The sequence below is a fragment of the Nerophis ophidion genome, linkage group LG07 (assembly GCF_033978795.1).
Source record: "Nerophis ophidion isolate RoL-2023_Sa linkage group LG07, RoL_Noph_v1.0, whole genome shotgun sequence".
Classification (NCBI taxonomy): domain Eukaryota; kingdom Metazoa; phylum Chordata; class Actinopteri; order Syngnathiformes; family Syngnathidae; genus Nerophis; species Nerophis ophidion.
The window spans coordinates 37720008-37745967 of NC_084617.1; the positions used below are offsets into that span (position 1 = coordinate 37720008).

Genomic DNA, 25960 nt, shown 5'->3' on the forward strand with positions numbered 1-25960 from the left:
GATTCGCAAGTATAAAACAATTTCCTTCGATTAAAAAAATAATTTGCAAATATGAAAACAATGTTCTTCAATTTAAAAAAACAATTTTCGAAAAATAAATTTTGTTCAGTTAAAAAAAAATTGTACGTATAAAAACAATTTTCTTGAACTAAAAAAATAATTTCAAGTATAAAAACTATTTTCTTCAATGAAAAAAATCATTCGTAAGTATAAAAACTTTTTTTTTCAATTGGAAAAATAATTTGCAAGTACAAAAACTATTTTTTCTTCAAGTTTTGGCAGTAATATTAAATACACTTGCACTCAGAGCCCCTGTAATTGGCACTCCACAACAGATGATGCTGCTGAGTCAATTTAAGGCCATCAAAGCTACTCTTATTTGCACATGGTGCCGGCCGCCAAAAATAAAGAAAAAGAATAAGGGTGGGGAGTAAAATGGCGGACAGAAGAGAGAGAAAACAATCTCAACATTTAAGTCCACCTTTAAGTTTCCCCTCTCTTCTGTCTGCCATTTGACTCCCCATCTTTCTTCAGCTTTGTTATCTTTAGGGGATGGCACCATGTGAAAAGAACTTGCAAATCGCTTTTTTTACTTGCGGTTTTTATTTTTTGCTCTTTACTTTTACTGAGTAAAAACTGTTTATTGTGTTTAGTTTTGGCAGAATATTTGAAAACACACACATAGCTAAGACAAGAAACATTAACTTCGGGGGGCGAGACAAAAAATAATTGAGAACCACTTGAATAGTGGAATGTAGCATTTTTGAGAAACCTCCAACTAAAGTACGGATTCTTAACAGGCATCCTAGTGGGGACACTCTGTAACTTACCGACTCGAGCATTTCTGATGTGGAGTAATGGCTGGTCACCCCTGTCACCATGTGCGCTATGGAGGCGGAGCCAAGTTCAAACCTGCAACAGCAGTACTGGTCGGTCAATAAAAGTGCAGATTGAACTGGCTCTGCCAAAATAGTCATTTTCAAACGTGACAACTTATTTTTTTTTTTCCTCAGCTGCATTTAAAATAAGCACAAATATCCTGATTAACTAGAACAGTTGGGCTTGGATTTGACCTGATTCCAGCACACTCAACAATCTATTGGCTATCATTCAACAAATGATAAGCCTTCTTACCCAATAGTCCCTGACAGGTTGGAAATCAGCGTTGAACACGTAAAGTGCTGACATGAACAGTAGAATATGCGTTGTCCTATGTTATTCAATTTCATGATAGCGAAAGTTGCGACATACTTTTCGATCAAGGTCTGCCAGTTCGCGCGGATGAAGTCCCAGGCGAGTTTGTGGCCGATGGGGTTCCTGCTGACGTAAAAAATGACCTCTGGGAGGTCATGAGTTTCCATCACCTCGCCAAGTAGAGACTGCTCCAACATCCTGCAGAGAAACGGAGAGCAATTCCAATCAAAAGGAAACTATACTGTTTTTGGTGGTGTTACGATACAACTAGTGTTGTTGTCCTGATACTAACATTTTGGTATCGGTGCCTTAACCTAAATGTATTTTGATACTTTTCTAAATAAAGGTGACCACAAAAAATGTCAGTATTGGCTTTATTTTAACAACAAATCTTATGATACATAAAACATGTTCCTTATTGCAATTTAGTCCTTAAATAAAAAAGTGAACATACTAGACTACTTTTCTTTTAGTAGTAAGTAAACAAACGAAGGCTCCTAATTAGTCTGCTGACGTATGTTCATTTACTGTTGATATCTGCTTATTTTCTGTTATAACATGTTTTATCTACACTTCTGTTAAAATGATAATTTTGGATGTTACCACAAATTTAGGTATCAATCCTATACTATGTAGTTATAGGATCATACATTGGTCATATTCAAAGTCCTCATGTGTCAAGGGACGCATTTACGGAGTTTATAAACATAATATGATTTTTTTTTTTTTTAAACGAAAAAAGATTTTGTGATGCTAAAAATATTGATGTAATCAAAGTAGCATTGACTAGATACACTCCTGTACCTGGTATCAGTACGTTGGATGTAAGGTGTAGATCCACCCATGATATTTGTTTACATTGTGGCGCCGGTGAGCTATTGTATCCTCCTAGGGTGTGTAGTGAAGCATGTTTAGATATTCCTCATCCTGCAGTGATAAAGGTACGTGTTAGAAACTTAATTTATTTGTTGCCATGGAGACAAGGATTAGTGATTTAGAAGTAGGTAAACACTGCAGGCCGCGGATGGATGTTAGCTGCTAGCTAGCTATCCATGTCTTAAAGCACCTCTTCCTGAGAGCGTTTCCGTGTTATAACTTCACCTTTATCTTTAGTTTTTAGACCAAAATGCATCCGTTCACCCTTTTCTGTCTACACAATGTGTCTGCTTGTAAGTACTCTGTGTGTGTGCGCTGCCAAACATGCTCCTCTGCTCGTATAACCAGCAATGTCACAACGTCGGGGCGGGTGGTATAGTACCGAATATGACTCATTAGTATTGCGGTACTATACTAGTACCGGTGTACCGTACAACCCTAGGTACAATTTGAATTTGCTTTTTATACAGCCTTGTATACTTGAGTATTTTTTGGACCATAGAGCACAACGGAAAGGGGTCATATTGTGATTTTTGTTGACATTTAAAACACTTCCTTGTGGTCGACATAACATGTAATGGTGTTTTTTTGGTCAAAATGTTTTATAAATGTTCTTTTACGCACCATCTTCAAGCTTGTTTGTGGGCGGTCTTATTTACGTGCCTCCACAGTGTTTTTCCTCATCATCTCTTTTTAACTGGTAGTTTTTAGCGCTTCATTAGCGAGTTTACTCAGAGATGTAAGTAAGAACTGTACACTACTTTGTATTTGAAATGGCAACAGCGGAGGATGAATGCCCCATAACAAAATAGAGAAAAAGAAGTCTTTAACTTTCTTGTTGCCTCTTTTTGCACTGCTCTCCAAATCTAAACATTGGAACTATTTAACTGGCCTCAACAAAATTGACAAGATCTTGGGTTTGGGGGAACCTGCTGTCGTGACGAAGCGGTTGTTGCTGGACACACGACGGACTCTTGGGAGAAGAAGGAGTGCCGCAAGCCTGGCGACCCTTTTCTGTCGAGGATGTGAAAATATCCACCTATTCGGAATTATGACAATAGGACATCTGCTGATTGGAGTAAGCGTTGCTCTGGTTTGTCCACAAATTGGAAGTTGCTGACAGTCTTCAAAGTACCCAAAGCTGCCAAAAATGTTAGGAGGATGCAGGAAGAACAAAGATGGAATACTAATAACTGCAACATGTAAGTGTAAAAAAAACATGATTTGTACATTTTCATAATGTGCTTGTTCTATTTTTAAACAAAGAAAACAATCTGAAGTTGTTTTTATTTTTAAGTAATCTTGCCGTGATTTCACCAGTCCAGCCCACTAGATTTTTCTCCATGTGGCCAGCGATCTAAAATGAGTTGGACACCCGTGATGTACTGGATTACAGTGGTTCTTCGTTATTCTCTCACAGCCCTCAAGAAGACAGACTTTTTTTTTTACTCCCCTCTAAAGTCTTGTTTTTTGTTTTTTTTATCTGTATGTGTCAAGATAGTTCTTCGCTAACACTAAAGACCCTATTACACTTTAGTCTCTCAGGCACCCTTTCCACTGCCCCACTATTTAAGAAGTACTGCATTAAAGGGGCTGTTCGGAACTTGCTCACATTTTTATTGGTTCTTGATTGTAGCTGGTATAGGCACCAGCGCCACCCGCGACCCCAAAGGGAATAAGCGGTAGAAAATGGATGGATCGATGGATTATTTTCTTTCACGCGCCCCTGTGTACCAATAGCTTGGTATAAATGATTTGCTTGTCTGAATTGCAGAATTGCTATTGCGACATCCAGTGGACAAATTTAGAACAGCAGTTTCTTTAATTTGCAAAAGCAGCTCTGTTTTACACTCAATCAATCAATGGGAAATGGGTTGTAGTTGTATAGCGCTTTTCTACCTTCAAGGTACTCAAAGCACTTTGACACTACTTCCACATTCACCCATTCACACACAGATGGAGGGAGCTGCCATGCAAGGCGCTAACCAGCACCCATCAGGAGCAAGGGTGAAGTGTATTGCTCAGGACACAACGGACGTGACGAGGTTGGTACTAGGTGGAGATTGAACCAGGAACCCTCGAGTTGCGCACGGCCACTCTCCAAACCGCGCCACGCCGTACCTGAGCAAACCCATTTTGTGGGCCGGATTGAACCTGTTGGTGGGCCTAATCCGGCCCGCAGGCCGCATTTTTAACATCCCTGAAGTATACAAATTGCCTACCACGCGCCCCATACATATCATATTTAATAATGCATCTCAGTATTGGTATAAGGTACTGAAATGTACTGCCTATCATAATTTCCATTATTATATGTATTGTTTTTAATTTAGCTTAATAATGGAATAAAACATAATTAATTAATTGAAAGATAAAAACAATTAGAGCAAAAAAATAACAAAATGAATGATACAAATTATTTTTTTTTAAATTATGAATAATATTCTGAATTACAACATAAACTTTTACAGCAATAGGGAGTCCGACCAGGTTTTGCAAAGCATATCCATGGCATGTGTTGCAATGTTAAGATTTCATCGTTGATATATAAACTATCAGACAGCGTGGTCGGTAGTAGTGGGTTTCAGTAGGGCTTTAACAGAAAATGAACGAGTAGATTAATAATTCATTTTTATAGTCTGTCCCTCACAGGGTTGTAGGGTTTACCGGTATTAGTATAGTACCGCGATACTAATGAATCATATTTGGTATTATACCGCCTCTGAAAAGTACCGGTCCCCCACCTGTCTCATGCAAACGAGCATGTTTGGCAGCACACACACACACTGAGTACTTACAAGCACACACAGTGTGTACACTGAAAGGGGAGAATGGACAAATTTTGACTTAGTAACTAGCAATAAAGGTGAAGTTATAACACTGAAACACCCTCAGGAAGAGGTGCTTTAAAACTATGGCTAGGTAGCTGGCTACTAACGTTTGTCCAGTCAGCAGTGTGTAGCTACTTCAAAACCACAAATACTTGTCTCCATGGAGATATATCAATTACATTTACTTCAATTATCATCCCTGTAGGATGAGTGATATCTTTATATGCTTCACTACACACCACAGCACACCAGAATCATGACAATGGACATTTTGTAAATGGTCTATAATTGGCAAAGTCTAACCAAGTCTTCATTATGGTTGATCACTAATCATTAAAACCATCATCTTGACTTTTAACACACTACACACCAGAAAATGAAGGGCGTACTTAGTCAACAGCTATACATGTCATACTAAGGGTGGCCATATGAATGATGCCACCACTGTCATAAACCTGTGCAATATAGTGAACCCACACTAAAAAACAATGACAAACACATTTTGGGAGAATATTTGCACCGCAACACAACATAGACACTACAGAAAAAATTCCCAGAATTCCCAGCAGCCCCAACTCTTATAAACAAACGCCATTGGTGGATCTACACCTGACGTCCACTGTAATGACACAAAGTACAGGAGCGTATCTAGTCGATACTACTATGGTTACGTCGATAATTTTTGGCATCACAAAATCTTCTTTCGTTTTTTTTTTTTTTAACTAATGTTGTAGGAGCCTAAATGCTGTTTAAGTTATTTTACATTTTATGGAAGGTGCTTTATGTTTATTCAGCCAGAAGGGGACTATTTACTTTATTTGCATGATAAGAAAATGTATATATTGAATGCTTAGAGTAATTATATAAATCTCACTTTAGGGGTAATTATTTTATTTGTCAAAATGATTTGATGACGTAACTGTTTTAAGTGCATATATGGCGGAAGGATCTGTGTGGTAAGGGGGTTTTTGGACGCAAGGTGTCATGGGTAATTGCTGTCAGGTGCGGTGGAATCGAGCCACACAGTTTTTTGACCTCACTCATACTTATTGTCATTCATACTTTTTCTAACTAGTACTGCAACAAACTGTCTTTATTTTGTCATTCATTTGTTCCCACATCGTGACTGTTTTATGTTTTGAATTATTAAGATCACAAGTAAACCATACAAACGAAGAAGAACGTCTGGAGTTTTGTTTTGTTGTTGCCGCAGCAAGCGGAGTGAATGTGATAGTAGAGGAGCGTCAAGCTTAAGGCTACTTTAGGAATCTACATTTTAGTCAAAAAACTCGCTCTTTGTGGAGTAAACGGAACGTGGAACTGCCTGACTGTAAAGGATCAAGAGGAACAAGCCTGCAAGAGGAGGTGACAGGTACGTGAGTGCACGCTGCTTGAAAGTGAACGAGAGAGAGAGAGAGAGAGAGAGCTCGCCCCGGTGCGACGCTGCGGCACATCGGCATTTTTATTGACTCATTGTGGAAATATTGGCTTGTAATGGATGCACAAGACAGTGGAAAAAGGACAGTAAAAATGACCGAGAAGGCTGTAGAAATGCACAAGGTGAGAAAGATGCAGGCACGCAAGAGCTCACTGGCTCAATTGACTCGCTTGATGACGCAGATTGAGCACTTAATGGAGGAGGATGTTAATGTGGACGCTGTAAAAAATCAGCTTCGTGTGGACTTTAGTGGCTTGCAGCAAGAATTTTTGGATCTTAATGCTGATCTTCAGAAATTCATGTCTGAGGAGGAGTTTGTGGAAGATCAAAACAATTGGTTTAATCCAAAAAATAAAATGATGGAGGACTTTTTCTGGAAATGTGAGGAGTGGATGAAAGATGTTTTTAAGCGTGTTGAGCAAGCGGAAGAATGCAATAAACAAGTGTCACCTGCAGATAGTCGGTCTACATCAACAAAGAGGACCGCTAGAAGTCAAAGTAAAGCTGGATCACGAAGCAGAAGTTCATGTTCTTCATCTTCTGTCAGATTAAAGGCGGAAATGGAGCGTGTATCATTGAGAGCAAAGGCGGCAGCTTTACAAGAAAAGTTGGCCATAGAACAGGAAGAAGCTGCAATAAAAGCGCGAAAAGAAATGCATGCAATGCAAACAGCACTCGCTGAATGTGACGCTAAAATGGAAGTTTTACAAAACTATGAAAACACACAAGAAGAAGACAGTATCAATACAGCTGATAAAAAGGATGTTAGAAGACTTGCTTGTCCTAACACACAAGTACCACCACCCACTTTACCAACACGTAGCATTAAACATAATGCTCCCCCCACATCTATTCAAATGACTACATTTGCACCAAGGACTGAAATTATAGAACAACAGACATTAACACTTGATGGGCTTTGCCAAGCAGTATCTCAGCAAGCCAATGTCACAGAGTATCTCGTGAAGAGTCACAAGGCATCTCTACTTCCACCTCTTTCCATTCCAACATTCAAGGGTGACCCCCTGGAATACAAATCTTTTATTGGGGCCATAGAACATGGAATTGAAAGCCGCACAAGTGACAACCGGGATTGTCTTCAATTTTTACTACAATATACAAGTGGACAACCACATGAGTTGGTAAAGAGCTGCATCAATATGGAATCTTCGGCAGGATACACTAAAGCAAAACAAATGTTAAAGGAATTTTTTGGTGATGACTTTAAGATAGCCGAAGCCTACATAACAGAAGCCATGGAGTGGCCAACAATCAAGCCAGAAGACGGTGTTGCCCTTCAGTCCTTCGCATTATTCCTCACAGGCTGCTCTAACACAATGACAGACATTACCTACATGGAGGACTTGGACAACACAGCCAATATAAAGGCACTGGTAAACAAACTTCCATATAAACTCAGAGAACCTTGGAGGAAGTTTGCATGCGACTTACAAGAAAGAACAAAAACAAGAGTTAAGTTTAAGGATTTTGTGGACTTTGTAAACCGGCAAGTCAAGTATCTTTTGAACCCGCTTTATGGGAACATAAAAGAAACCACCATGAACACGAAAGATTCTGTGAGACAAAAAATAAAACCACAATATGTAGAAACCCTCAAACCAAAAAAGGTGTTTACAACAGTCGTTGTGCCCCCCAAGACAGAAAATGATAACTGCATCATAACAAAAACACGAACAGTGTTGGTGGACAGAAAACCTTGTGTTTATTGTAATGGAGAGCAACACAGCCTCACAGTTTGCAAGAAATTCAAAAGCAAGCTCCACAAAGACAAGATTGACTTCTTGAGAAGCAAAGGTGTGTGTTTTGCATGTTTAAAGCATGGACATATGAGTAGTAGGTGCAAACAAAAACTTCAATGTCAAGAATGCTCGAGACTGCATCCCACATTATTACACATTGGTCATAAAGACTCCAGAGAAGAAACCGGAAAGGACAATTGTGAACCGCAATCAATATCAAGTGCCATTGTACAAACAACTGAAACCTGTGGTGTCACTGGGGCCGGTAGAGAAGATTGTGTTCTTTCGATTCTTCCAGTGTACATCAAGGCACAGAAAGGAACCAAGACAGTGCTCACGTATGCCTTTCTGGACCCAGGTAGTTCAGCTACTTTTGCCACAGAGTCACTGATAAACCAACTGAATGTGAGTGGACGCAATGTAAACATTTCATTGCGAACAATGGGAAATGACACTGTTGTGAACACAAGCATCGTGACTGGTTTGGAAATCAGCAGCTTGGACGGAAAAGAGTTTGTGGAACTAAAGGAAGTTTATTCACAGAAAGACATTCCTGTCTCTAAGGACAATATTCCCCAACAAGAGGATATTGATAGGTGGCCACACCTAAAGGAGGTGAGAATACCTAAAATTCAAGCCAAGATTGGATTACTCATCGGAGTAAACGTTCCCAAAGCGATGGAGCCACTGCAAGTGGTTAAAAGTGTGGATAATGGACCATACGCTGTGAGAACGATGCTAGGCTGGACAGTAAATGGACCACTCGGAGGTGGAAGTGACAGAACTGCAATTGACAAATGGACAGGAATTACTGCAAACAGGATCTCAGTGGTGAAGCTTGAGGAGCTTTGGCAGCTGCAGTTCAAGCACGACTTTCCTGATGCAGGACAAAATGAAAACATTGAGATGTCCAGGGACGACCATCAGTTTATCAGTATGATGTCTCAAACTGCAGTACTTAAAGATGGCCACTACAATATTTGCCTTCCAGTGAAGAAGAAGCCTTTGTCTATGCCAAATAACAGGGCAATTGCGGAGCAACGAGCACTGAACCTACGGAAGAGATTTTCGAGAGACGTCAAGTTTCACCAAGAGTACGTGGCGTTCATGGATGACCTTTTAAGAAAAGGTTACGCAGTAAAGCTTGAAAGTGAAGAGCGCAAATCTGCTGAGGGGCGAACATGGTATCTGCCTCACCATGGAGTAAGACATCCAACCAAACAGAAGTTGCGTGTTGTCTTCGACTGCGGCGCAAGCTTTCAAGGTACTTCATTAAACCAACAGCTTCTGCAGGGACCTGACCTCACCAGCTCACTATTAGGAGTCCTTATAAGATTTCGCCAGGAGTCTGTGGCGGTTATGGCGGACGTGGAAGCCATGTTCCATCAGGTTGGAGTAAGCGATGAAGACACTGATCTCCTGAGGTTTCTCTGGTGGCCTGATGGAAACTACGAGCTGGATCTCGTTGAACACAAGATGCTAGTTCACATTTTCGGCGCGACATCATCACCAAGTGTTGCAACCTTTGCACTTCAAAAATGTGCAACAGACTTTGTGGATGAGTTTGGACAGGATACGGCAAGGTCTGTCAACAAGAATTTTTATGTGGATGACTGTCTTAAGTCAGTTGCTGATGAAGATAGAGCCATTACCCTGTGTGCTGAGTTGAGGAAAATGTTGGCAAAAGGAGGATTTCGGCTGACAAAATGGTCAAGCAACAGCAGGAAGTTGCTTAACTCGATCCCAGAAAAGGAAAAAGCACAGGGCTTTCAAGATCTGGACTTGGATGAAGATTACCTGCCAATGGAGAGAACATTAGGCATCCAGTGGTGTGCCGAATCAGACCAATTCAAGTTTAAGATCAACCTCAAAGATAGACCATACACAAGGAGAGGATTGCTTTCCATAGTAAGTTCAATTTTTGATCCTTTGGGCTTTCTGTCTCCAGTAATATTGCCTGCTAAAATAATTCTGCAAGATCTATGTCGGCAAAGATATAATTGGGATCAAGACCTGCCTGACACAGTGATTGAGAGATGGAAAAAGTGGATCTCAAGTTTGGCACAGCTTGAAAATTTTGGAGTTGACAGATGCGTCAAGTTGAAGAAGTTTGGTGTGCCAGCCTTTGCGCAGCTTCATCATTTTGCTGACGCAAGTGAAGACGCCTACGGAACCACAAGCTACTTGCTGACACGCTTTTCAACAGGTGAAGCTCAATCCACCTTGATCATGGCAAAGACAAGAGTGGCGCCCCTAAAATCTCAGACTATTCCTCGAATGGAATTGACTGCAGCCACAGTTGCGACAAAGATTGATAAGCTTCTGAGAAAAGAGCTTGAGCTGGAAATCCAGGAGTCTATCTTTTGGACAGATAGCACGGCGGTGCTCAAGTACTTAAACAGTGAGTGTACCCGATTCAAGACGTTTGTTGCAAACAGGGTCGCAGCAATCCTGGAGCACTCTAGAACATCTCAGTGGAGATATGTTAACACCACTCTGAATCCCGCTGATCAGGTTTCAAGAGGACAGACTGTGGAAGCATTTTTGAAAAATGAGAGCTGGCTCTCAGGACCAAGTTTCTTGCTCAGCTCACAAGACCAGTGGCCTAAAAATCCAGATCCTGGAATGCTGGATATGGACGACCTAGAGGTCAAAAAAGTGACTCATGCATATGCCATTCAAACAGGAGAAGCCAAAGATTTTGTGGATCAGTGGGTAAACCATTATTCTTCTTGGACAGCATTGAAGCGTGCTGTAGCCTGGTTTCTAAAACTCAAAGATCTACTGAAAGAGCTAAAGGAAAAGAGAAAAGAACTAAGAACATCAGGAGAAGAAAGTAAGATGCTTGAATTCAAGAAAGATATTGAAGGAAAGTGTCTGACTTGTGATGACATGACTAGAGCAGAAACAGAAATTGTAAAATTCTGCCAAAGACAAAGTTTCAAGGAAGATTGGGCGATGCTGGAGAAAAATCAAAGAGTAAAGAAAAGTAGTTCACTTTTCAAGTTAAATCCAATTCTTCAAGATGGAATTATGAGAGTTGGCGGAAGGTTGAGCCGTGCAGCAATGCCTAACAACTCCAAGCAGCAAGCTATATTGCCTAAGGATTCACACATCACAAGGCTTGTGTTGAGACATATTCATGAGCTAACAGCTCACGCCGGAAGGAATCACATGATGGCAAATCTACGTCAAAAATTTTGGATACCTGGAGTCATTGGAGCCATCAGAAGGTTTCTGTCCAGGTGTGTCATCTGTAAAAGACTCCACGGAGCTGCTGGAAAGCAACTCATGGCAGATCTACCAACATGCAGGGTCCTACCTGACGATCCACCTTTCACAAGAGTTGGTGTGGACTACTTTGGTCCGTTCCAAGTGAGGAGGGGAAGAGGACATGTAAAGCGGTATGGCGTCATCTTCACGTGTCTTGCATTAAGAGCCGTACATCTGGAAATCGCATCCTCACTCAACACCGATGCCTGTCTTAACGCAATCAGAAGATTTCTCGCCAGGAGAGGACAAGTCAAAGAGATGTATTCCGATAACGGAACCAACTTTCGGTCAGCTGACAGCGAAATGAGGAAATCCATCAAAGAATGGAACACCAAGAAGATTTACGAACATTTGCTACAACGAGGTGTCCAGTGGCATTTCAATCCACCAGCAGGATCTCACCATGGAGGAAGCTGGGAGCGGCTAATCCGTTCAGTGAGAAAAATACTGAGTGTTACCGTAAAGGAACAAGTTTTGGATGAAGAGGGTCTTTGTACCTTGTTTTGTGAAGCTGAAGCAGTCATAAACGGCAGACCCATAACAAAGACTTCTTCAGACCTCAACGACTTGGAGGCTCTCACACCCAACCATCTGTTATTGCTGAAGGTCAAACCTGAGCTACCTCCAGGAGTGTTTCATCCGTGCGACCAATACGCCAGTCGCAGATGGAAACAAGTGCAATACCTTGCGGATATCTTTTGGAAACGCTGGTGTAAGGAATACCTAGCGCAGCTTCAAGAACGTCAGCGATGGTCTTCACCTAAAAGAAACTTTCGTGTTGGAGACGTGGTGCTGATCGTGGACGAAACCTCACCCAGAAATTCCTGGCCACTTGGAAGAATTCTAGAGACTTTTCCTGGTGGAGACGGACTTGTTCGTCAGGTTAAAGTGAAGACTAAGACTAACGAGCTTCATCGCCCTATTACAAAGCTATATCTTCTTCAGGAAGCTGAAGATAATTAAAGTATGGCGACGAAGCAAAGACCCAGAGTGGAATGGGGCAAGGACTACAAGCTTTTTGAGAAGTACTAAGGCTATTTAGGCACCTTAAATTTTGAGTTAACACGTTTAAGTAATTGTTTCAAGGACATTGATAACAATTAGGGGCCGGTAATGTAGGAGCCTAAATGCTGTTTAAGTTATTTTACATTTTATGGAAGGTGCTTTATGTTTATTCAGCCAGAAGGGGACTATTTACTTTATTTGCATGATAAGAAAATGTATATATTGAATGCTTAGAGTAATTATATAAATCTCACTTTAGGGGTAATTATTTTATTTGTCAAAATGATTTGATGACGTAACTGTTTTAAGTGCATATATGGCGGAAGGATCTGTGTGGTAAGGGGGTTTTTGGACGCAAGGTGTCATGGGTAATTGCTGTCAGGTGCGGTGGAATCGAGCCACACAGTTTTTTGACCTCACTCATACTTATTGTCATTCATACTTTTTCTAACTAGTACTGCAACAAACTGTCTTTATTTTGTCATTCATTTGTTCCCACATCGTGACTGTTTTATGTTTTGAATTATTAAGATCACAAGTAAACCATACAAACGAAGAAGAACGTCTGGAGTTTTGTTTTGTTGTTGCCGCAGCAAGCGGAGTGAATGTGATAGTAGAGGAGCGTCAAGCTTAAGGCTACTTTAGGAATCTACAAATGTTATGTTTATAAATTCAGGAAATACGTCCCTGGACACATGAAGACTTTGCATATGACCAATATATGATCCTGTAACTACTTGGTATCGGACTGATACCTAAATTTGTGGTATTATCCAAAACTAATGTAAAGTATCAAAAAACAGAAGAATAAGTGGTTATTACATTTTAACAGAAGTGTAGATAGAACATGTTGACACAGAAAATAACCAGATATTAACAGTCAATGTTAAACAGGTTGATTAATAATCAATTTCTACAGCTTGTCCTTTATGATGTTTACATAATAATAGAATGATAAATGACACAATATGTTACTGCATACGTCAGCTTTGTTTGTTTTACTTACTACTAAAAGACAAGTTGTCCAATATGTTCACTATTTTATTTAAGGACAAAATTGCAATAATAAACATATGTTTAATGTACCCTGAGATTTTTTGTCAAAATAAAGCCAATAATGACATTTTTTGTGGTCCCCTTTATTTAAAAAATTACCGAAATACATTTTGGTACCGGTACCAAAATATTGGTATCAGGACAACACTAGTCCCTCATAATGTCGACAAAATAATAGAATGATAAATGACACAATATGTTACTGCATACGTCAGCAAACTAATAAGGAGTCTTTGTTTGTTATGCTTACTACTAAAAGACAAGTTGTCGTGTATTTTCACTATTTTATTTAAAGACTAAATTGTTCTTCGATTGCAATAAGAAACATATGTTTAATGTACCCTAAGATTTTTTGTTAAAATAAGGCTTTTAATGACAATTTTTGTGGTCCCAATTATTTAGAAATGTATCGAAATACATTTTGGTACTGGTACCAAAATATTGGTATCGGAACAACCCTAATACAGTACATATTGTACTTTTTACGCACCAGCTCTTTTAAGGTAACATGTATTTTAGCTGTAATGATGATAATAATGGATTAAATTCAAATTGCGCTTTTCTATCGACATTGATACTCAAAGCGCTCACAGAGAAGTGAAAACCCTTTATTAATTCACTCCACATTCATACAGGGGGTGGTAAGCTTGTTTCCAATAACAAATTTGAAGGCATTGAAAATAAAATGTTAAAATCGTTAATGCTAATGAGTAGCACATCAATAGCAAAGTCGATGTTTAAAGGCATCAAGCTAAGGCATTTGTGGAAAAGTGGAGCCTTGCTTTACTTACGTTGGAGCATTTTTTTGTGTCAAATAATTTGTTGGCATCAAAAAATTGCAACATTATTGAGATAGAGGTAGTTTGTGTCCATCTGTGTTGGCCCTGCGATGAAGTGGCGACTTCTCCAGGTTGTACCCCACCTACCACCCGACTGCAGCGGAGATAGGCTTCAATACACCCCGCAACCAAGGAAAGGGACAAGCGGGATTCAGTCGGTGCCAAAAAATAACCGAGAAGCAGCTTCTCTGCCAAAGATATTGGATGGCAAGAGAGTTTACTCCATTCATGTTATCCCTGCTTTTGAGCAAACATACCGTATTTTCACGACCATAAGGTGCACCGGATTATAAGGCGCACTACCGATGAATTGTCTATTTTTGATCTTTTTTCATACATAAGGCACACCGGATTATAAGGCGCATAAAAGGAGTCGTATTATTATTTTTTTAAATGTAAAATATTTCCTTGTAGTCTACATAACATGTAATGGTGGTCATTTGGTCAAAATGTTGCATAGATTATGTTTTACAGACCATTTTAAAGTAGCTTTCTGACCGTCGCCTCAGATGCACTTTTTTGTGGACGGTCTTATTTACGTGGATCACCTTCGGCAGCAACTCCTTCCCGTCATCTTTGTTGTAGTGGTGTAGCGTGCAAGGACGGGAGTGGAAGAAATGTCAAAAGATGGAGCTAACTGTTTTAATGACATTCAGACTTTACTTAAATCAATAACAGAGCAGCATCTCCTCACCGGAAACAACAACACCGGAAATGTGTCCCGTCACTAAAGTTCCTTGGGTGAATAATGTAAACTCACTTCACCGGTATGTTTTAGCGCTTTGACAGCGTGTCTACTGACAGATATAAGTAAGAACTTTAAACTACTTTATATTAAAAATGGCAACAGCAGAGGAGGAATGTCCCATAACAAGAAGATAGAGAAAAAGCAGAAGTTAATGGACTACGGTGTCGCCACGTACTGCAAAGGTGGACACACGCAATTTTTCAGGACTTATGCAGATCCCAAATACACATCAGCAGGTACCAGAAGTCAAGAAAAGTTGATTTTGAATAATATTGTGAAACAAAACTCCAGATAATGTCTTACCCTATACACACACCCCATAATGATACTCATATGTTTAAAGCGCCGACAATCCAACAAGCGGTGCGGCTTCATAGCTTACCAAAGTCGTACTAAAACATTTTGATAGATTTTTGAGCGCCGTGTGTAATGTTCTATATTTTCAATGGAACATATAAAATGTTGGTGTTGTTTACTTGAGTCATATTGCAGTGTACACATATTTCTTATGTGTGACTGCCATCTACTGGTCACATTGATCATTACACCATGTACTAAATAAAATTGCTTCGAGGTTGGTAAGCAAAACCAGAAATATTCCGTACATAAAGCGCACCAAATTATAAGGGTTATAGTCTGTAAAATACGGTACCTAGATGCTAAGACTAATGCACAAAGTGAACTCTCTTGCTGGCAGTTTGAAGGCGAGACACGAGGGCAACGAACACGTACGCATTTTGACGAGGCTGGCAAAATGAACAGGGTCATTTACATCGATCCTTAGATTGATTACGACCTCATGCCTGCAGCCGCACGAGCCACGTCTCCGATTACTTAATTTTCAATTTTTCTACTTTACCAGGTTTAACGTCCCACTTGTCATGAGATACGTACCATTTGAGCTTTTCATGCAGCGGGGTAAACGTCAAGGCAGCCTTGATGTGTGTTTTCACGGACGTTTGCAAAGACCGTCGATACTTCTCCAACAGGAAGTCCCACCCTTCCGATGTTTGAGCCCCAACGACGTACACAGCCATGATGACGTCAACGGGGAGGCTGAGAAGCAGAGACAAGGTAATTACACTTCCAAGGACGTCATCATTGGCGTATTAGCAACCCCTGACCTCATGTCGCCATCAGAGTCTTTCCACATGTCGAACAGCTGCTGGGCTTTGGTCACGCACGGAGTGAATTTCCTGACGCAGGCGAACAGCAGCAGGTGGCTGCGCAGCATTCGCTCAGACACGGAACCTGAGTCGTCCCACTTCTGTTGGCTGATCAAACCCTTGAACAGGTCCAGAATGTAATGCTGTGAACACAAGTCACAGTTTAAAAACTAAGAGTGGACAATAATCAATCAATTAACCTTGTGTGGAATTGATCGTTAAAGCCCCACTATTGTGCTAAATCAGGGGTGTCAAACTCATCTTAATTGAGGGCCATATTGCAGTTGTTTGCCCTCAGAGGGCCACTTCTAATAGCCATTTAATCTAAAAAAAAAAAATGTTGATTTTACAGTAAAAAACTGACAGGTCAGTTGCAAAAATGTTACTGTAAAATTTAGGGTTTTTCTTTTCAGCATGTAACTGTAAATGGAAAAAGCAGTACCACTGCTTTTCAAGGGACAAAACTGGCAGCTCAGTTGGTGGAATTTTACTTTAAAATTTACAGTGTTTTTTTTTACTGTAAATATAAAACTGCATTTTTACAGTAAAATTCTGGCAATTTAGCTGTCCAATTTTACCATAAAAACGACAACTGTAGATTTTACCGTGTACTACGGTGATGCTGCAAAAAAGTACCACCGTTTTTTTACAGTAAAAAAACTGGTCAAAAAACAGTGGAACTGTAAAATGCTGTAAAACTACAGTAAATTTCATAAAGTCGCTGTGAAATCCCTTTATAAAATTTTACAATTTGATGAACTTGCTTTGTAAAGGAGATACACGTATTTATTTCTAGTTAAACAAAAACATGGTTTGAATATATTATCATATATTTGTACATATTTATGTTTAAAAAATATGCGATGGCATTGAGTACATGTATTTTTTTCTGTTAAAATGGAAAAAACTAATACATTTAGATAGAAAATATAAAGCACTTTAATGACACATTTTATTTTCCAGGCTTTAAAGGGTGTAGGAATATGTATCCCTTAAGGCTGTGAATCTTTGCTATTTCGCTACTACCGCTTCACTTTTCCTACGCTTTGAACCCAGCGGCTTGTTAAATTGTGTGACTAATTCATGATTTTTTTTTTTTGATGACGGCCATAATGCAAAAAGTTTTTAGAAAAAAAAGAAGAAGCAAACCACACTGACTAAGTGTGTTATTTTTGTGCTATGATGCCATTTTTTGGACATGTTCGCTCCCTGCAAGTTCTGCAATGCTACATTGTGCTTCTTTGAACCAGAAGTACAATTGCCATCTTTGAGCTATACATAGTGTTCAACTGGTATGGACTCTCAATTCATCAGTCCAAAGCAACGTTGGTAAGTTTTACAATATAACAAACAATTCTTACTTACTAAACGAGGTACAAACCCCAAAAACCTACATTTGTTCATAGAGTGGTGATCCTTGCCTCATCCTTGTTTGTGAATGACAGAGCATTTCATGGAAGCTGCTTTTATACCCAATCATTGCACACACCTGTTCCCAATAAGCCTGTTCATTTTCCAATCATTGTATTCTGTTTTTATTTACCATTTACACAACGTGGCAACTGTTTTGGGGTTTATACTTCTGAATCACTGACACTTATCTGTGCAATTCACCCGAGAAGACCTACTACCTTCGCTGCTAACGACTTAAGGAGCGGTCACGCTTGCTCGTCTCGACTAACACGCCAACACAACAGTGAAGCATTCTGGGATTTGATATATAAAAGTGGGCGAACTCTAATGAATGTGGTTTGAGTTTGACATGTTCATATTTGCATGCTATTAAAATCATTAGGCTCAACCCCGTTACATACCATCTATCAACACATTAAAACCAGCCATGCCACATTTCACTCTACAAGTGACTTAATTGCTTCTCTAATCCCCAGGCAAAAACATTAAAACCCTAAAAGGTATAATGTTCACAACGCCTCCTCGGCTAACCTTCATGCTTATCTACAGTTGAGTGATTTCTCTCTTCTCTATCAGCTTGTAGATAGGTAAGAGTTCTCCGAGGCCCTGAAACACGGCCATGATGTCAGTCTCTTTGGAAAGATACGTGGACAAGTCCAGAGCTGTCGCCAGGTCCACTTTCCCTATGCTGCAACACAGACACCACAAAAGAGGTTAATGGGGAACACAAGCGACACTTTATGTTCCATTAATAAGCATTACACCACACGATTTACTAAATCGCATACATAAAACAACCTCAGGAATTCATTAATTAAAACTATTGAAATTACCAAAAAATAATCACCACTTCTCCTTTTACTGACACTTTAGTGCGTAATTTCCAGCCATACTGCAAAATCAAAACACATTGACCGAATATACAGTGGGTACGGAAACTATTTCAGACTCCTTTAAATCTAAAATCCCCCCCAAAAAGTTTTATTTGTTATCAATGTACATTCAGCAGAAAAAAACAGAAATGTAGATATTTTTGCAAATGTATTAAAAATAAAAAACTCAACATGTAGATATGTATTTGGACCCTTTGTTCAATACTTTGTTGATGTACTTTTGACAGCAAATGCAGAATTAAGTATTTTAGAAAACGATACCACAAGCTTGGCACACATATATTTGGGCAGTTTCACCCATTCGTCTTTGCAGCATCTCTCAAGCTTCATCAGGTTGGATGGGAAGTGTTGGTTTTCACCCAGGATGTCTCTGTACATTGCTGCAATCATCTTTCTCTCTATCTTTACTAGTCTCCTAGTTCCTGCGCTGAAAACCATCCCCACATCATGATTCCGCCACCACCATGCTTCACTGTAGAGACGGTATTGGCCTGGTTCACGCCAAAAAGTTCAATCTTTGTCCCATCAGACCAAATAATTTTGTTTCTCATGGTCTTGAAGTCTTTCAGGTGCATTTTAGCAAACTCTTACTACAAAACTGCTTCAGTCTACCATACAGGCCAGATTGGTGCATTGCTGCAGATGGTTGTCCTTCAGGGGGTGAAGTGAAGTGAATTATATTTATACAGCACTTTTCTCTATTGACTCAAAGCTCTTTACATAGTGTAACCCAATATCTAAGTTACATTTAAACCAGTGTGGGTGGCACTGGGGGCAGGCAGGTGGGTAAAGTGTCTTGCCCAAGAATACAACGGCAGTGACTAGGATGCCGGAAGCGGGAATCGAACCTGGAACCCTCAAGTTGCTGGCACGGCCACTCTACTAACCGAGCTATGCCACTATGTTCTCCTCTCTCCGCAGAGGAATGCTGTAGCTCTGACAGAGTGACCATGAGGTTTTTGGTCACCTCCCTGACTAGACTAAGATGAATGCAGCAATGTACGAATAGATCCTGGATAGCAACCAACACTTCTCATCCAACTTGATGGAGCTTGAGAGCTGATGCAAAGAGGAATGGGTGAAACGGCCCAAAAAATGGGTGTGCCTAGTTTGTGGCATCATATTCAAGAAGACTTGAGGCTGTAATTGCTGCCAAAGGTGAATCAACAAAGTATTGAGCAAGATGTGTCAAGATGGGGTGCTGACTGTACATTAATGAAAAATAAAAAGGAACTTTTTTTATTTTAGCAAATGGCTGCAATGAAACAAAGAGTGAAATAATTTAAAGGGGTCTGAATACTTTCCGTCCCCACTGTACTGTTGTTTGGCCTGGAAAATACAATCAAATGTTGTTGCATAGTTAGCATTAAAGCATCACCTCCCAAAAAAACAAGACAAGAATGAATGCAAGAACTTCAAACGGGACCAATGATGATTTTGCTCCACATTTAAAACCCTTTGTTTTGGCCTACCTAAATCCGGAGCTCTTAACCTTTTTGACCTTATTATTCTTTATTTTAATGGTATTCAATAATTATAGATAACCTACTTACGGTTTACAACCTTGTCAAATTATACAAGACCAAGTGTTAATCACAAAGATATATTGTTTATTTAACACATAATACTTAGACTTAGGTCAAGCTGATTATAAAAATAAGATATGCAAATATACTGCATAAGAAGGGACTGACAAAAATAAATGTACATATAATTATGTTGGGCTAAAATAAATTAACTAAATTAATAATGAATGTTTCCTAACTAAACTGTCAATAAAATTAAAGTGCAAATGAAAATACAGTTTCACCACTTTAGTTATAATTTTTGTGCATAAGAAACTTCTGTATGACTTAAGCTCCATACTGCTTCTGCTGGGAGGGGTTAGTGCGTCTGCCTCACAATACAAAGGTCCTGAGTAGTCCTGGGTTCAATCCCAGGCTCGGGATCTTTCCGTGTGAAGTTTGCATGTTCTCCCCGTGACCGCGTGGGTTCCCTCCAAAAACTTCTATTTTGTTTTCATCTGACCACATGACATTCTCTCAATCCTCTGCTGTATCTTCCATGTATTCATTTTGGTATAAACTCAACTCGTCATGTTTGGAGGAAGAAGAATACTGAGTTGCATCCCAAGAACACCAAACCTACTGTGAAGCATGGGGGTGGAAACATCATGCTTTGGAGCTGTTTTTCTGCTAAGGAGACAGGACAATTGATTTGTGTTAAGGAAAGAATGAATGGGGCCATGTATCGTGAGATTTTGAGCCAAAACCTCCTTCCATCAGTGAGAGATTTGAATGGTTGAGCAAATACTTATTTTCCACCATGATTTACAAATAAATTATTTAAAATTCCTACAATGTGAATTCCTGGATTTTATTTTCACATTCTGTCTCTCACAGTTGAAGTGTACCTATGATGAAAATTACAGACCTCTGTCATAATTTTAAGTGAGAGAACTTGCACAATCGGTGGCTGACTAAATACTTTTTTGCCCCACTGTATATCACTAAGCTTTAGAACGTTGTTATAAAAATCTCCTTCCACGTCTGTCCGTGACACCCACATTTCAGGCCGGTCGCTCTGGAAACACTCAGTGGAAACGCTCCCCTCCCACACTCCTTGGTCTGGGCTGCTGTGACGTACAATACCATATTAACAAATTATATTACCATAATAACTCGTATAACACTCAAAAGTACAGATTCCAACCATTTAAATAATTTGTATAGTTCAAGACTTACGGTCATTTGAAAACATCACTGCACATCATAATGGCGGCTACAGTTTCCATTTTAAAAATCTAAAAACGTATTTTGAGAATGTCTGGCATGCCAGATTACAAAACTTAACGGGCCGCAAGTGGCCCCCGGGCCTTAATTTGCCCAAGTCTGACGTAGCCAGAGTGCAAACCCCCACAAACAGAGTCATCCAAAAGTCACGGAAAAATGCATGATTTTAACCAGCATATCCATCCATCCATCCATTTTCTTACAGCGTATTCCTTTCATCAAACATTGTAAAACGTATCATGCAGAAAAGACTGAAATCCTCACAGGTCCCCTTTAAAAGTACTTTTAGAAAGATGCAAACTTTCTTAAAGATACAGAAACCCTTGAACTCATATTCCTCACCTGGCGAGCTGGAAGACGTCGTGTATGAGGCTGGCTCTGTCTTTGCCGCTCAGCGCCGTGTGGTTGTCTTGCAGCAGTTTAATGATGGCGCGCCAACCTTTATTGGCATAGTGGACAATGTAGTAGCCGCTCATGTCCACGTTGAACTTCAGCCACTCGACCTCATCTGGCAGGCGCAGGATGTCTGCGGGCGAGCAGTCACATTAAACACGTCAATCCAAAGAGAAAAGTGTGGAAATCAGCTTCTTACCCGCCGTTGACATCATCAGGTGATGCTGTGTTTTATTGGAAACACTAGTCTTGTAGGTCAGAGGGATCCACCAAATGAATCTGCTTCATGGGAAAATGTAATAAATCATGAATTAATTAATTAAATTGTGAAATAAATGATTCAATTATGAAATAATAATATTAATTAAATATTGAAATATTTAAATAGTTAAATTAATTTAAATTTACATTAACTTAATGACAGATTTAATAACAAGTATTTTGATTTAACATTAAATTAATTCATGACACAATTATGTAATCATCTAAAAATGTATTTATTTATATATTTATTTAATTTGGCCTCATTTGACCCTCCATATGTGTGTGCGTGCGTGAATAAATACACTGCTGGTATTTAGTGTGTGTCATATCTCTTTTATTTCGAAATACTTTTGAAATGTCGCAAGACCCATTAAAACAGAAACGGCGATGGTAGTAGTAATTATAGCTATAACCTGATGCGTCACACCCCTACTAGGCACGTGGCCTGGTTAGGGCGTGAATCTGTGGGAACCTAACAATTTGATCCGATTCCAATACCTGGGGTAACAATTTGATTCAGAATCTATTCGATTTTTGCAATATATTATATGGTACAATAATTATATTGAAACTTTCAAAACAGGTTACATGTTAGAAAAGCTCCTCATATCTGCATGGAGATGGCCTCAAAACGTCTTTTTAAAAATGGATTTTTACAAAACCCAAAACCAGTGAAGTTGCCATGTTGTGTGAATGGTAAATAAAAACAAAACCCAATGATTTGCAAATCTTTTTTAACTTGTAAATACACTACAAAGACAAAATATTTAATGTTCTAACTGAGAAGCGTAATGTTTTTTACAAATAATCATTAACTTAGAATTTAATGGCAGCAACATATTGCAAAAAAGTTGTCGCAGGCATTTTTCCCACTGTGTTACAAGGCCTTTCCTTTTAACAACACTCAGTAAACGTTTGGAAACTGAAGAAACACATTTTTGAAGTTTTTCAGGCAGAATTATTTCCCATTCTGGATTGATGAATAGCTTAAGTTGTTCAACAGTCCATAATGCGCCACACATTTTCAATGGGAGACAGGTCTGGGCTACAGTCAGGCCAGTCTAGTACCCACAATATTTTACTATGAAGCCACACTGCTGTAACATGTGGCTTGGCATTGTCTTGCTGAAATAAGCAGGGGCCTCAATGATAACATTGCTTGGATGGAAACATATGTTGCTCCAAAACCTATATGTACCTTTGGTTCGGAAGACGCAACCTCCACAGTTTCCAAAAACAATTTGAACTGTGGACTTATCAGACCACGGAACACTTTTACACTTTGCATCAGTCCATCTTTAATGAGCTTTGGCCAGGCCGGCAGCGCCGGCCAGCGTTTCTGGGTGTTGTTGATAAATGGCTTTAGCTATACATAGTAGAGTTTTAACTTGCACTAATAAATGTAGCGACAAACTGTAGTTACTAACAGTTGTTTTCTGAGGTGTTCCAGAGCCCATGTGGTAAATTATCCTTTACACACTGATGTCGCTTTTTGATGCAGTAACGCCTAAAGGATCGAAGGTCACAAGCTTAGCAACTTACGTGCAGTGATTTTTATGACATTACGGACCGTGGATGGTGAAATCCCTAAATTCCTTGCAATAGCTCATTGAGAAATGTTGTTCTCAAACTGTTGGACAATTTGCTCACGCATTTGTTCAAAAAGTGGTGCCCCTCGCCCCATCCTTGTTTGTGAATGACTGAGCATTTCATGGAAGCTGCTTCTATATCCAATCATGGTACTCACCTGTTCCCAATTAGCCTGTTCACCTTTGGGATGTTCCAAATAAGTGTTTGATGAATATTCCTTAACTTTCTCAGTCTTTTTGCCACCTGTGCCAGCTTTTTGAAACATGTTGCAGGCATCAAATTTCAAATGAGTTAATATTTGCAAAAAATAAAGTTTTCCAGTTCAAACATGAAATATCTAGTCTTTGCAGTCTATTCAATTGAATATAGGTTGAAAAGGATTTGCAAATCATTGTATTCTGTTTTATTTACTATTTACACAACGAGCCAACTGCACTGGTTTTGGGGTTTGTACCAAAATTGCATTTGTATCCAAATATTGGGGTATTTTCTTAAGCAAACTTTATGTATGCAAGCAAATAAAAACCTGTGATTAATAATGATTAATCACAGTTCAAGAGAATGATTAATCTGATTACAAAAATAATCACTTGACCTGTCTAATATATATGTTTTGGTTTTATTACTTTTTTTTCTTTTTTTCAAAGTTATGAATATATTTCAAATCCGAATGAATTATTATATATTTTTCTGCACTTATAGGGTTCTCAAATACACAAAACGCAAGAAAAATGGATTTTGCATTATTGTATGTAACTCCTTGAAGTTAGTGCTTTCTCAGTGATAAAAATAATTATTGTCTCACCAAAACATTACGCAATAGTAAATAATACCAATGTGTTGTTGGTGTGTTGGAAGGATCTGTGTTTTTTAAAATAAAGTGTCATTTTCATCCATTTTCTACCGCTTGTTCCTTTCGGGGTTTCAGTTAGACAATATTATAAACACGTCAGACGAAGTGTTATTCTTAATGCTATATTGCAATGTGTACCTCATTTGAAACTAAATGAGGAAATTCCTGAATTCATTGTGTGAGAATGCTCCAATGGTGAAGTTGAACTGAAATGCTGACAGAATGTAGTATGAATGTAAGCATAGTTTGAATGTTGAAGATTTTGAATTTCCAGGAAAACCGGAATCTGGTTTGGAACTTGGGAAAGTGTTAGTTTGAATGTCCAGGATGAGTGGAATGTGTTGATGTTGGAATGGTTTAAATAGGTTGAAAAATGTTGGCCTGGTGGAAGTTTGAAAAACAGCTAATTCATTTTGAATGGGTAGAATGTCCCTAAAACTGTGAATTTTAGGAAATCCGGGAATTTTTTTAGAACTGTTGGAGAGCACACAATTCCTGACAAGGCTGAATATTTTGAAGTTGAAACGGTTTAAAAATTACATGAAAAATTGAAGAGTTGTGGAATTTTGAAAAGTGTTTCCTTCAGTTCAATGGGAATTTCGTAAAAAATTGGGAATTCCGGGAAAAGAGCGATTCTTTTGAAAATGGTACAAAAATTAATGTTCTGAATGGTTGGTGTTGGAAGAAGAAGAAGAAGAAGAAGAAGAAGAAGAAGAAAAATGTGTGTGAATGCTTTGGAGCATTCACACACGTTTCTTTGGAGCATTCACACATAATAAAATACCGTTTGAAAAGTTGAAAGCAAGCAGAAAAAAATAGCATGCTTGCTTGCCGTTCAGTGTTGGCAGCGTCCCCGCTCTTCAGGTAGCGCTCCTGGGTGAGCCACACCTTGCGGTGTCTGACCTCCACACTGACCAGCGGGAAGCCCTGCTGTAGCGTCCATGTGTCCATGATGGTCTTGACATCCAAATTGTCATTATACTGTACAAAAAACGTTACTGTACAAACAACCACAACACCTGCATCATATTGGTGGCCTTCGACAAAGGTGAAAACTTACAGATTTTCCAGATTCGAGGTCGCGTTTGGAGCAGAATTCCTTTTGTTTAGGCGGAGCTTCTTGCAAATCATCCCCATTGCAGATCTACTTAAGAAATGCACATAACATAAAAAAATGGAAACTTTTGAAAATTCTCATTTTAAACCACGGGTGCCCAAAATGGAGCCTGTGGGCCAAATTTGGCACACCCAGTTGTTATTTTTGGCTCGCTATAGGTGGCTTCACAAATATAATACATATTTAATACACAATAATTTTTGTTATACCTCTAGTCATGCGGGAAAGTCGAAAGCGTGCCAAAGTATCATGTCATTCGGACTGAAATACTCTAATAAAAAGGCTAAATAAACGTTATCCATATGTTTAAAGACACATTTTCGTTCATTATAGTATTTAGGGGAAATAAATCTATATTTGGAAAAAAAAATTGGGTTTTATAGGGCCCTACATACAGCTCAGTACAATAGATTTAAATCAAATGAAATAGACAAAAAACATTTTTTTGCATTTGTGTCA

At 39.1% G+C, this 25960-nt stretch overlaps 1 protein-coding gene across 1 annotated transcript in view; it reads right to left on the reverse strand.

Annotated features, from left to right (window-relative positions):
• erap1b (endoplasmic reticulum aminopeptidase 1b) overlaps window positions 1–25960 on the reverse strand; it is a 76466-nt gene that overhangs the window by 3689 nt on the left and 46817 nt on the right. Inside the window, 9 exon segments of the mRNA XM_061906119.1 lie at window positions 831–912; window positions 1252–1392; window positions 15915–16076; window positions 16145–16329; window positions 18131–18287; window positions 21627–21810; window positions 21877–21959; window positions 25217–25365; window positions 25445–25528. Of these exon segments, the coding sequence (XP_061762103.1) occupies window positions 831–912; window positions 1252–1392; window positions 15915–16076; window positions 16145–16329; window positions 18131–18287; window positions 21627–21810; window positions 21877–21959; window positions 25217–25365; window positions 25445–25528 (1227 nt within the window).